This window comes from Lutra lutra, chromosome 17, assembly GCF_902655055.1.
Source record: "Lutra lutra chromosome 17, mLutLut1.2, whole genome shotgun sequence".
NCBI classification, from domain to species: domain Eukaryota; kingdom Metazoa; phylum Chordata; class Mammalia; order Carnivora; family Mustelidae; genus Lutra; species Lutra lutra.
In genome coordinates this window covers 41,648,228-41,661,644 of record NC_062294.1, presented here as the reverse complement: position 1 = coordinate 41,661,644, position 13,417 = coordinate 41,648,228, and the positions used below count along the sequence as shown (strand labels likewise).

Genomic DNA, 13,417 nt, shown 5'->3' with positions numbered 1-13,417 from the left:
GCTTTAAGCCACTGAGCCACCCAGGCGCCCCTGTTAGTAGGATTTTAAAAGACACCGTGGCATGCGTCTGTGAGGTTGTTGTTGGGCATCAGATTTAGAATTTAGACCGAGGGTCTGCCATGGCCTGGGGGTGGGTTGGGGTGCATGGGGGGGCCTTGGTGACTTACATAGGGCTGTGGGGGTCCTCGGGCTGTGAAATGGCTCAGAGAAGAAGCCTGCTTTCTTGCACTTTCTTGACCTTGGGGAGTTTCAAATATGGAGCGTGTACAACCGTTCTTCCCTCCCAGAGTGACCCTTCTCTCCCTCGTTCATCGATTCTTTTTCAGAAATAGTTCTTCTTGGTTCTTTTATTTATTTATTTATAAATTATTTTTTTTAAAGCACTTCACATGGTGTCTCTTTTCCGCTCTGCTGTTTTAATGGCCGAGCAGGAAGATTACGTGAGATGATTGTGGTCGGAGATGGCCCAGTGTGTTTTCTTTAGGGAGCATTATTCAATGTTGGCCTATTGTTCTTGAGGAGGAAGGGCAGTTTAGAATGCCTCGCCTCTCCGGGGATGACATGCTTTTCTCTGAGTCCCCTTTTGTCTCCTCTCCTGAGTTCCACTTGGGGTCTCTTCCCAGTCAGGGAAAGGACAGGGAGGTACCACAGCTCCGTGGTGTCACTGAGAAGTGCCCATCACGCCAGAGTTGGGTCCTTCCCACGTCTCCGGGAGGGCTGGGTTTGACCGAGCTTTTTGGGCCCTGCCAGTGGGGAGTGTGTGCACACTCGTGTGCATTGAGAGAGATGGGGCCAGCCTGGGAGAGTAGATGGGGTGGCGGGGAGAGCAGTCTTGTAGCCCCATCTGTGCCTGCACAGTCTGAGCCGTTTTCAGCAAATTGGTCTGATGGAGGAGGCTTTCATTCCCCTGGGATGCTGTTTGTGTGTCCCTTTCCTTTCCTCCATGTTCAAGCTGCGGCAGAGAATGGACAGCTTGCCTTTGTGCAGGGGTGGGAGGGCGGGCTTGGCTGGGAGTTACCTGAACGGCAGGAAGGGATGAGTTTGCTGGGCTGGAGTGGGGGCTCCTGAGGCTGGATGGAGGAGGCAGGCCCTCCCCTGCAGGTGGTGGGGACCCTGTGGGGTGGCCCCATGTGCTGAGTCTGCCTTTCATGTTCCCCGTGTCTCTGCAGCGTGGCGTCAACACGGACAGTGGCAGTGTGTGCCGGGAGGCCTCCTTCGAGGGCATCAGCAAGTGAGTCCTGGGGCCGCTGGAATGGTCTCCCCCTCCCCCACTCACCTCTTCACTGGGAAGCCTTGTCCTGTCTGCAAGCTAAACAAAATACATGAACAGGAGGATGCTAAGGGGTCAGATCATGTATTTTGAGGAAATGTTTAGAAAAATAATTTGCCTAATATCGCTTCAACTTCTGCTTCTCTGTTGAACTCCGCAGTGCAAGTGCCGACTGGCCTGGGCTTGGGGAGCGTGTGCGGGGCGAGGGGGCCTGCTCTCCCTCTAGAGGCCTCCTCTCAGCTCTGTGGTCTTTGCTCTTCTCAGCTCCCCTCTCAGTCCTGGCACTGACTTCTCCCAGCTGAGTTATCTGTTGCCCCAGTCTCAGCTAGGGACCCCCTTAATTGCCCTCGCTCCCTCGTTTAGCTCCAGGCTGGTCCTCCAAACCCCATTCCCCGGCCTGGGCCTCTCCAGGCAGGAAAGCAGATGTGGGCCTGAAGTAGGGCACCTTGCCCTCCTTGTCTCCCTTACACCAAGGCCCTTGGAGAGTGCTTCCTGCCAGCTGGGCTGTGTCCCCAGGCCAGCTGGGGACTGGCCCTGGGGTGTCTGTGGAGCCCTAGGCGGTGGCAGAGGAGCCCTTGGGGGGGGACGCCTGTCCCCCAGGCTGCTGAGTGTGGACTGCCCCCCCAGCCTTGATTCTGGGCCTCCATCCCCAGCTCCTCCCCCACCACACTCAATCTGCGCCACTGCGTCCTGTCGTCCTTTGGTGGACTGAGGCGGTGACAAAGGAAGTGCCTTATAATTATGTATGAGCCTGAGCCACGGGGAGTTGGTGCGTCTGTGTGAGGTAGGGGTGATTAGGAAGGATTATGAGCTCATAAATATGTATCACTCCCCCAATGATAAGAGTGATGGGATGGGGGCGAGTATCCCATTTGCTTCTCATTGCTCAAAATCCCTGCATCCTCTTGGGAATTTCCCCAGAGTAGCCACGTGCTTGGTCCTTGAAATGTTGGCCTTGGAGCTGCCATTCCACGCGCCTCCTGCCCCCCCCCTCCCCACCATCACCCCTCCAACCCCGCCCGGCCCCAGAGCAGAGCAAAAGGCCTGGGCCCAGCCTCCCCTGGTCCCCCAGCATGGCCTGCTTCAACCAGCACCAACATCTGTGTTCCCATGGGCTGGCCCCACCAGCCTCCCTAGGTCTCTGCCTCGTGGGGCGGGCCCTGAGTGGGAGGAGGGAGCCCTCATGGTCACCTCTTGGACCAGTGCTTTGACCTTAACAGAGCTTGCCCTCTGAGCCTTAGCCCCCCCCCCCCCATGCATAATGGTGTTGCTGAGGCTTACCATGGGGGGGAAATGGGATCCTGCCCTCCCCCAGAGCCTGGCATGGAGCTGGTGCTCAGGAAACAGGTGTTCACTCATTCACAAGCACATCCCCATGCAGCCCTGTTGCTCCCTGAGCCTTGGTCTCTGCATCTGTGCAGTGGGCCACGTGGACTTCGGGATCACTGATCAGAAGATTCCACTGTCAGTGAGTTGCAGGTTCATCACCTGCCCCCTCCAGAGGCTTCTGGTGCCGAGACTGCCTCCCCAGCACCCCGGGAACAGGTCTGGCAGGTGGTGTGGCACGTATGGGAGGGAGCTCTGGATGTGGCCCCCAAGAGCAGAGCACTGCTGGCCGTTCCCCAGGTTTTCCCAGAGAGGAGGCGTGGGAAGATTCCAGGGATGTCACGGTCAGTGGGCCATGGAAGCTAAGGCCTCTTCCCTAGAAGGAGTCCTGCCGTGAACATATGCAGACCTTAGCCTCTGGCCCCTGTTGCTCCGTGGGACCCCTCAGCTTCCACCAGGAGCCCCGAGGAGCCTGTGTGCTGCCCAGCCCCCACCCCACCCGGCATTTGGAAGCTGTTTTGGAAAGCCAGGCACTGCCTTAACCTTGCTTGTGCTCCCCAGGCCCTGGCTGGTCCCTCTCTGATCTGTAGGCCAGTCCAGATGGGGCTGACTCTGGGGTACTCCCCGGCCCCTCCCTGCTGGGCCGAGAGCCTGCCCCCACAGGCCAGTGCTGGGGGCTTGGTCCCCAGTGTGGTTGACACGCTGCTGGTGAGAGCCCTTCCACGTGTCTCTGCTTCGGAGTACCTGGCCTGCCTGTGGTCCTCCCTCCCTTCCCTCTGGGGCCCACTTTGAGTAGCTTGGCCGTCGGGTTCCCTGTGGGGTAGGAACCTGTGGGGGTGCCCTACCCTGCATGCCACAGATACGCCTTCGGACCCCGGTCTCTGCCTCCAGCTGCCTGCTGGAAGGTCCTGTCTGTACTCGCGGGCTCTTGGGTGCTGCTCAGTCCCCCACCTCCCACTCACCTGGCTGCCGGCACCTCGACTCGGTCCCCTCGTGGTTCTGCCATTGTCCTTGAGGGCTGCGTCTGCTCAGCCACGTTCGCCTGTCTGCCATGTCTCCAGCTGTTTGCTGTGGGTAATAATAGCCTGTTTCCTAAGCAAGATGAGGCTTGCTATTGTCCTACTTTCTGTCGGTGTCTATCGCCAGTTGCTTCTTACTGCCCTAGTAAAGCATCTTATTCCTGGGAATTTGGGTTTTGACCCTTCTGAACGTCTCTGAAACACCTCATGTCTTGGATTTTTGATTGACCTGCTGTGGCAGAAGTTTGGGCTCTAGGTTTATGCTGTTGGGCCATCCCAGGCAACCTTTGTCCCTTGGTCTTGGGGGAGAAAGGAGCTTCTCGTAGAACAGTGGCCTCACCTGTCTGCCCAGTCCAGACCTCCTGGGCTCTTGTCCAGTTGTGCATTCGTCTGTGACCCTCTCTCCAAGTTGGCTCCTCAGCGTTGGCTGCCTCTGGGTCTGTGACCTTGGTGGGGCTGTGGTTTTAGTCCTGGGAGACCTCAGAACTCTCTCAGGCTCTTCAGATCAGGGACAGGCCACTTGATGCCCACGGCAGGGAGTGTGCCCAGGCTCGAGCTGGTGAGGATGGTGGAGAACTGGGAGCAGACGGAACCAGAGGAGAGGAGTGGGGTGGGGGTGGTTGACATGCACCAGGATTTCCCTGTGATGCGCAGCCCCTGGGGTCACCAGGAAGGGTGTCTCTGTTCTCCCTGGGGTGACAGAATCAGGCGGGGACAGTCGGCTGGGCTTCGTGCTGAGTTTGGGCTCTGGCCCAGGCCACAGCTCCGTGTGTGGTCCCACTGGAGCAGGGAGAGCTCCCACAGGAGGCGTGGAAGGATCAGACACCCCATGGGCTCTAGCTGGAGATTGGGGTCAGGTGTTCCTTGCCAGGCCCTGCTGAGGGCATGGCCAGGGCTGCTTTGTGGCCGGGGCTAGCCGGAGCTGAGGTGAAGAGGGTGGGGGTGTGGTAAGGAGGGCATAGGGCCTTTCTCTGTGGGCTGCCTCCCATGGCTGCCTGGAGCAGTTGGTTCCTGTAGCCTGGGAGCAAAGGCAGACATGATAAATCTTTGCTAGCATCTGAGGAGGTTGGCTTTGGAGCAGGTTGTCCTGAGACAGAGAGAGGCTGACTGTGGAGGAGAAGACAATCTGCAGGGCCAGGTGGCCCCCGGGGGTGCCTCTCTGGCAGGAGACAGTTCCCTCTGAAGCCCGCAGACTGCCCGGGAGCCCTGGGCCAGGGCAGTGAGCTGCCAAGGGCTCAGTGTTGCGTCATCGTCAGAGAGAGAAATATGGTCAATATTTTACATCAGCTGGTTATTCAGGATAAGCATATTTCTTATCTTTTGGCATTTACTTAAATTGCCTTGCCTATTTGAAGACAATTGGTTACAAATTAATTCCATTTAAATAAGCAGTTAAATATGAAATTGCTGAATTTGGGGGTTGCTGATGTAGGGATATAAATATTCAAAGATGGGAATTTTTAAACCCAGGAAAGAGAGGGACTTTGTTAAAACCTGGTGATCACAACAAAATTCCGGTCTGTGTGGTGTGTGTTGGGTGGGGGTGGGGGGACTTGGCTTTGTGGTTTCTGTTAACTTGCATATCAAGGTAGTATTGGTTAACTTGAGCTTCTCATTACGACCCATGGGATCTCCAGGAGGACACAGGAACCCAGCCCAGCCCCTAGCCGGCGAGGGCAGTGGTGCAGCCTTGTGGGGCATGTTCTCCAGCGGGCCTCACCTTCTTTCTGGGGTTAGAAACTGCAGGGGGAAGGCCAGGGGCAGGGGTGTTTGGGCCCATCCCACTCACCCTATGTCACCCGTCCCTCAGGCTGAACCAACCCTCAGAGGCATCCGTGGGTTTGTTGTTGTTTTTAACCCAAATGAATACATACTTGTTAGAGAAAATGCTGACTAGGACAGAGGCAAAAGCAAGGAATATCCGAATTTCATCACCCCAAGTTAGACCCTGTCAACGCTGTGGGGAATGCCTTTTGGACTCTCCTGTGTGTGTCTTGAACGTTTCTCTCTTTTTGTATCTGAGTACCCTTTTGCGTGGGTCTGTGTGTTTCTGCATGTGTGTCGTTAGGGGGGATCTTTGTTTATTAGTCTAAGCGTATGCCTTTCTGGGTGTGTGTGTGTGTGTGTGTGTGTGTGTCTCTCTGCCGGTGCCTCTTCCGTAAGTGCCTGCCTGGGTGTGTGTTCATCGGATCTGTTGTGTTTGCAGCTGTGTTTGTGCGCTGGGTCACTTTGCTGCTCATGTGTCCGTAGGAGCATGTTGGTATGTGTACGTACATTTCATAAAGTGAAATTTGACTGCTGTGTTTGCCTGCTGAGTAGACAGGCCATTGCTTTTCCCACCGTCAAAGTGACATTTGGGGAAATGGGAGGCAGAGTCTGTGTTGTCATCTTGATTTATGTCATCTGCTGCTCTGTTCTTGACTCTGAACCATGTTGGCTGCCTGTGGTCTCTTTGATATTTCACAAGTAGGGCTCTGATTGTACAACATTTCAGGTGACCTTGAGTTGGTCTTATTTGTGTACTTAGGAGTCCCCAAAGCTTTGGAGATCTGGAATCCTCCCAGCCTGCTAATGCCCCCTTCCCACTTCTCTCTTCTGTCCTTCCTTCTTCAGGGGGCTCAGCCAGTGGTGGGGGTGTCAGCTGCATAACCACGGCATTAGATAGGTATTTTCAAACATCAGTAACGGGGGCCAAGGAGAGTTCCTGCGTGGTCATGAGCCAACATGCCCTATGTATGATATCCTGACCTGAGATGGAACAGGGTTAGGAATCCAGGGAGTTGAAGGCTTGCCCCTGCTTCTCTGCCGAGGCCTGCATTTTGTGCTGGGCCATGCCAGGCTTCCCCAGCTCTCTCACTGCCAGCTTGAGCTCTGGGTCACACATGATGTACCCCGACCTGATCTTTTTATCTCTTGGGGTCCCCTTTCCATTATGTTTATCTTATCAAAGAACGACTTTTGGCTTTATAGATTTTTCTTTACGTTTGCCTTTTATTTCATTGATTTCTGTGCTTTTTAATTTCCTTTTAATTTCTTTAGGTTTGTTTTTCTCTAGCTGCTTCTTTTTTTTTTTTTTTTTTCCAAAGATTTAATTTATTGGGACGCCTGGGTGGCTCAGTTGGTTGGACGACTGCCTTCGGCTCAGGTCATGATCCTGGAGTCCCGGGATCGAGTCCCGCATCGGGCTCCTGGCTCCACAGGAGCTTCTCTCTCTGACCTTCTCCTCGCTCATGCTCTCTCTCACTGTCTCTGTCTCACATAAATAAATAAAATCTTAAAAAAAAAAAAAAGATTTAATTTATTTATTTGACAGACTGAGATCACAAGTAGGCAGAGAGGCAGGAAGAGAGAGAGGAGGAAGCAGGCTTCCCACCAAGCAGAGAGCGCGATGTGGGATTCAATCCCAGGACCCTGGGATCATGACCTGGGCTGTAGGCAGAGGCTTTAACCCACTGAGCCACCCAGGTGCCCCTTTTCTCTAGCTTCTTGAGAGAAAGGAAAGGGTCATGCTTGGGGATTGGAGCTTAGATCATTTTCTTTTTTTTCTTTCTTTCTTTTTTTTTTTTAAGATTTTATTTGTTCATTTGAGAGAGATAGAGCACAAGCAGGAGAGGCAGAAGGAGAGGGAGAAGCAGACTCCCTGCTGAGCGGAAAGCCCAACATGGGGCTCGATTCTAGGACTCTGAAATCATGACCTGAGCTGAAAGCAGATGCTTAACTATCTGAGCCACCCAGGTGCCACATAGATCATTATTTTCAATGTTCTTTTCCACCAAATGCATTTAGAGCTATCAGTTTTCCTCTGGGCATTGTGACATTTCACACTTTTCTTTTCTTTTCTTTTCTTTTTTTTTTTTTTTTTTGAACAGCGAGTCTTTAGAAATCTGTTGGTTAATTTCCAAATTGGGATTTTATAGTTTTCTTTATGTTACTGATTTCTAGTTTAATTCTACTGTAATCAGTGACCATTTTCTGTATCTCAGTGCTTTGAAAATTGTTGAAACTTCCAGTGTATGATGACTATGATAAATGTTTCTTGTGGGCAGTGTTGAACAGAAGTGGAGAGGAAGGGCCTTGTTCCTCATCTTAGGGGAAAGCTTCTCATCTTTGATCATGAACTTTGACGTAGGCTGTGTGTTTTTTTGTGTATACCTTTATCAGGTTGAGGAAGTACCCTTCTCTTCCTAGTTCATTGAGTGTTTTTATCACAAAAGGTTGTTGGATTTTATAAGATCCTTTTTCTACATCTGTGTGATTTGTTCTAAATTTTGTTAATATGGTGTATTATATTTGATTCTTTTTGTCTGTTGAAGTAACCACATTCCTGAGTTAAATCTGACCTGGTCAGATTGTTTGATGGATTTTGTTTGTTAGTATTTTGTTGAAGGTTTTTTTGGTGCCAATGTTCATGAGAGACTTTCATCTGTAGTTTTCTTGTGGTGTCTTGGTTTTGGTATCAGGATAATTCCGAACTTGTAGAATGAGTTGAAAAGTGTTCCTTCCTCTTTTAGTCTTAGTGAGAGTTTAAAAGGATTGTTGTCAATTCGTTTTTAAGTATTTGGTATTCGTGATGCAGGCATTAGATCCAGGGCTTTTCTTTGTGACAAGGTTTTGATTTCTAATTCAGTCTCTTTACTTGTCATGGGTCTATTTGGATTTTTTTTTTCTCGTGTCAGTTTTGGTAGTTTGTGTCCTTAGGAATTTTTCTTTTTTAAAGATTTTATTTATTTATTTATTTTTGAGAGAGAGAGAGGGAGAGAGAGAGAAAGAGAGCACAAGCAGGGGGAGAGGCAGAGGAAGGAGGAGAAGCGGAGTCCCCGCTGATCAGGGAGTCAGACATGGGGCTCTATCCCAGGACCCTGGGATCATGACCTGAGCTGAAGGCAGACATTTAACTGCGGCACCCTGGAATTTGTCTTCTTCGTCTCAGTTATCCAGTTATTGCCATATAGAAAAGACATCTTATAATCCTTTAATCCTTTTAATTTTTTTAAGTAATAATGTCCCCCCCCCTTTTTTTAAAATCTCTGGTCAGTAATTTGAACCTTCTCTTTGTCTCTTGGTCAGTCTAAAAGTGTAAATTTTGTTGATCTTTTCATAGAACCAATTTTTATTTCATTGATTTTTCTCTACTGTTTTTCTATTTTCTATTTCACTTATTTCTGCTCAAATCTTTATTATTCTATTCTTTCTGCTTGCTTTGGGTTTAATTTCCTCTTTTTTCTAGTTTCTTTTTAAAAGATTTTGATTTATATTTGTGAGAGGGAGAGAGAACGTGAGTGCACACATGTGTTGGGGGAGCGGTCAGAGGGAGAGACATAACAGAGAATCCCAGGCAGGCTCCACGCTCAGGGCAGAACCTGATGTAGGGCTTGATCTCATGACCCTGAGATCATGACCTGAGCTGAACTCAGGAGTCTGATGCTCGACCAACCGAGCTACCCAAGGACTTCTTTTTCTAGTTTCCTAAGGTGGAAGAGTAGGTCATTGGTTTGAGATAAAAAACATCGCTATTTTTGGCTATTAACTTCCTTGTAAGCACTACTTTCGCTGCATTCTGTAGGTCTTGGTATGTTGTTCTTTCGTTTCCATTCGTCTCAGTGTATTTTCAGTTTCCCTTGTGATTTCTTCATTGACCTATTGGTTATTTAAGAGTGTAAAATGTAATTTCCACAGATGAGTGAATCTTTCTTCTGTTATTGATTTCTAATCTCATTCCAGTGTGCTTGGAGGACACACTCAATATGATTTCAGTCCTTTTAAGTTTTTTGGGAGTTGTTTTATGGCCTAGCGTATGATCTGTTCTGGAGAATGTTCCATGTGCACTTGAGAAAATGGGTATTACCCTGTAGGGTGGTGTAGTCTAGAGATGTCTGTTAGGTCTAGTTGGTTTACAGTGTTGCTTACATCTCCTGTTTCCTTGTCAGTCTTCCATCTAGTTGTTCTGTCCATTACTGCAAGCGGAGTACTGAAGTCTCCAGATATTGTGGGTTTAATTATTTTCTCTTCAGTTCTGTCAGTTTCTGATTCCTGTATCTTGGGACTGTGTTGTTAGGTGTGTATAGGCTCATCATTATTATGACTTCTTAATGAATTGATCTTTTAATTTGTATAAAATGTCCTTATCTTTAGTAATTTTTTTTTTTTTGCCTTAAACCTTATTTTGTCTGATGTGAATAGAGCTTTTCCAGCTCCCTTTTGGTTTCTGTTTGCATATATACACCTTTTCTCATCCTTTCATTTTCAACCTATTTGTGTCTTTGACTCTGAAGTGTGTCTTTTTAGAGCATTTACTTGCATCATATGTCTTTTAATTCCTTCTGCCAGTCCTTGCCTTTTAATTGGAAAATCAAATCTGTTTACATCTAAAGTAATTACTGATAAGGAATGACTTCCTTCTGACATTTTGTTATTAGTTTCTGTATGTCTTATGTCATTTTTGTTCTTCAGCTTCTCCATTACCACTTTCTTTTGTACTTAATTGATTTTTTGCAGTACATTCCTTTCTCATCTCCTTTTCTGTATGTCTTAATTATTTTCTTAGTTGTTACCCAGGGGATTACAAATGACCTCTTAAACTTGCCACAGTCTAGTTTGCATTAATGTCAACTTCATTTCGGTAGCGTACAACAGCTTTGCTTCTGTAGAGCGCCATGTTGTCCCCTCCCTTGTGCTGTTGTCGTGTACAGATTGTGTCTTCACCTGTTCCGTTGGTCAACACAGATTTATGATTATTGCTTTATATGGTTGTCTTTTAAGTCAGAGAGGTGGAGAAAGGAGTTCCAAAAAAATACATTTACCCTGTCTCTCTACTCTCTCTCTATGTCATTACTTTTATCAATGCCCTTTTTTTCTTATGTGGATTCAAGTTACTCTTGTGTTCTTCACTACAGTATGAAAGATTCCCTTTAGCATTTCTGGTAGGATAAATCTTGTAGTGATGAATTCTGTATTTTTGTCTCTCTGAGACTCTTTTAATTTTTCTTTCATTTTTGAATCATAGCTTTGCTAGATATAGAATCCTGGTTGACACATTTTTTTCCCCTTTCATCTTCGTGCCTTTTTGGCCTTTATAGTTTCTGATGAGGAATCAGCCATTAATCTTACTGAGAATTCCTCATATGTCACACATTTTTTTCCTCTTACTACTTGCAGGACTTTATCTTTGTCTTTTGACAGTTAGATTATATGTCTGAGTGTGGGTCTCTTGGGATTTGTCCTATATGGAGTTTATTGGGCTTTGTGGATGTATAGATTCATGTTTTTCATTAAATTGGTGAAGTTTGGGGCCTTCCCCCCCACTCCCCCACTGGCCAAAATTCTTCTCCTTTATCTTTCTCCTTTTCTCCTGGGACTCCTATTGTGTGTATGTTGGTGTACTTGACAGAAGAGGCTATGGCTGCTAGGTCCACCTAGCTAGAGTGGAGGGTGGTTTTCTGCAGCCGAGCAGCTCGTTCTCTAACTGCATTTAGAACATTTGGCCTGGCTGCAAGTCTGCTTCAGGAAGTGAGCAGCAGGCCTTCTGTGGGACAGACGGTCATGAAGTTAAAGCTTGGGGCCCTTTCTGGGTCATGCCCTTTCTTGGTATGCCTTGGTATTTCTTGCAGGGAGATGATAGACCATTGAACTAATAGGCTTGATTTGTTTTTCCTCTACAGGTTTAACGTCAATAATACCATTCTTCATCCGGAAATTGTGGAGTGGTGAGTATTGCCTGTGGCTACTTTGGCTGTTTGTTGTGCTCCACTCAGGAAGCTGAGAGACCCTGCTGCTGCCACCTCGGACAAGATGGTTCCCAGAACAACTCTCTTCTGTGTGGTTGTGTGTGTGTGTGTGTGTGTGTGTGTGAGAGAGAGAGAGAGAGAGAGAGAGAGAAAGAGAGAGTTGGTCTGATTTTCCAAAAGGGCCTGAGTCACTTGAATGTCAGTTAAATTTCTCTCATCTTTTATTTAGGAGACTTTTAAAAACTTGCCAGGGGCACCTGGGTGGCTCAGTGGGTTAAAGCCTCTGCCTTCGGCTCAGGTCATGATCCCAGGGTCCTGGGATCGAGCCCCGCATCGGGATCTCTGCTCAGCAGGGAGCCTGCTTCCCTTCTTCCCTCTCTACCTGCCTCTCTGCCTGCTTGTGATCTCTGTCTGTCAAATAAATAAATAAAATCTTTAAAAAAACAACAAAAAAAAAAAACCCCTCTTGCCATGAGTGAGCCATGCTCATATGGTCAGTTAGAATAGATAATGAAAAGAGTGAAAATAAACATTACACATAATCCTATTACCAGAAAGGTAAACATGTTTTCTCATGTTGCTTCTACGTCCTGACAAGTTGGCATCCTGTTGTACGTATTCTTCTGTTACCTCCGTTCCTTCCTTGCTGATACTAGTAGCCTGTCTGTACCTACAGCACACCTGGTTTCTGCTGGGTCACAGCCCGGTAAACTTTCTCAGGTTGGGCATCACCTCTGTGGGCCTTGGAAGTGGCCCTCCCACCCAAGCAATCATTTTGGCCTCAGACTGGAGACTCAGTTGTAGGGCAAGAGAGGTAACGGGTTGCTAATTAGGAGGCTGCTGCAGGATCCAGGTGGTTGTGCAAGGGTACTGTGACGAGTTGAGAGCAGAGTGGTGGGCAAGGGGAATGCCCCTGGTAGGAGCTGGCTGTGACATGAGTGAAGGCTGGAGTTGAAGCTAACTCCAGTTTTTTGTCCTGAACAGCTGGGACAGGGATGACTGGGAAGAGCAGTCTGAAGCAGGTTCCAATGGGAGCGAGGCTGGGCCAGAGGTGGAAATCGGAGCGCCGTCATAGGCATTGGTACTGACCGTGGGAACTTTCTTGGCAGCCACACATGCTCTGAGGACGGGGCCTGTGTCCTTTCGGTACACAGCCGCCTTTTCTCGTCTCTTGTTTGCCCTCTGCAGCTCCCAGCTAACAGAAGAACAAATCCTGGATACTCAGGAATGGGCCCGCACCCACTTATGCCCCACGTGTGACACTCCCTCCTGGCCACTTACAGTTCGGGTGCTTTGGAGACTGTGCTGGGTTGTATGCTCCAGCATCTCCTGAGGGCGAAGTCATTAGTTTTTTACTTTGGAACTTTGCTTTCTTTCTAGCGACATTTCCAAGGCTCTGAGGTGGATTCCGCATTCATAAGAATATCTCCCAACTTTTTCAAAGCCGGCAGCAGAACAAATTTGACATTTGATGGCAGTAGAACTATTTTAGAAATGTCACATTGTCTTTACTGCCTCAAGGGTGTGTTTTAATAGCGTGGGTTCTGGCCTCTGTAGTGACCGCAGTCATTCTCAAGTGAGATCCATGGTGCCCTCTGCCCTCTTGGAAGAAGGGAAGGAAGGGTTCTGGGTGGAATGGCAGGCTGGGCCCTCGTTTCTGGGAGAGTGGGGTTTCTGTGACGTCAAGTTATGATTGACTGACACATCTTTGGGCGCCTGTGTCCTGTATGCTTTCATTACCCCCTCCCATCTAGGCCCCATGGAGAGGGGCTGCCTGAGGTGACAGAAAAACCAGCCACTCAGGCACATCCAAAGTCTAACCCCAGTCTGTACCCCTCAGCAAGTCACTTCAGTGTCCTGAGCCTGTTTTTTCTGCCAGTGGTGATGAGGTAATACCTAGTTTGTGAAGTTTCACCAAGTGTCTTCGACCCTTCAGGCCGCCATGACAGTTACTACGGCGGGTGGCTCCTGAACAACAGGAATGTGCTTCTACAGTTCTAGAACCTGGGAAATCCAAGACCGAGGTGGTGGCAGACTCAGTGTCTGGTGACAACCCACTTCCTGGTCCCTAGATGGTC

General features: G+C 48.8%; 1 protein-coding gene across 2 annotated transcripts in view; it reads left to right on the top strand.

The window, feature by feature from the left end:
* PEPD (peptidase D) overlaps positions 1-13,417 on the top strand; it is a 109,162-nt gene that overhangs the window by 23,728 nt on the left and 72,017 nt on the right. For both annotated transcript variants that reach the window (XM_047710952.1, XM_047710951.1), the window contains exons 6-7: positions 1,170-1,231; positions 11,274-11,318. In XM_047710952.1, the coding sequence (XP_047566908.1) occupies positions 1,170-1,231; positions 11,274-11,318 (107 nt within the window). The remainder of the gene's footprint in view (positions 1-1,169; positions 1,232-11,273; positions 11,319-13,417) is intronic.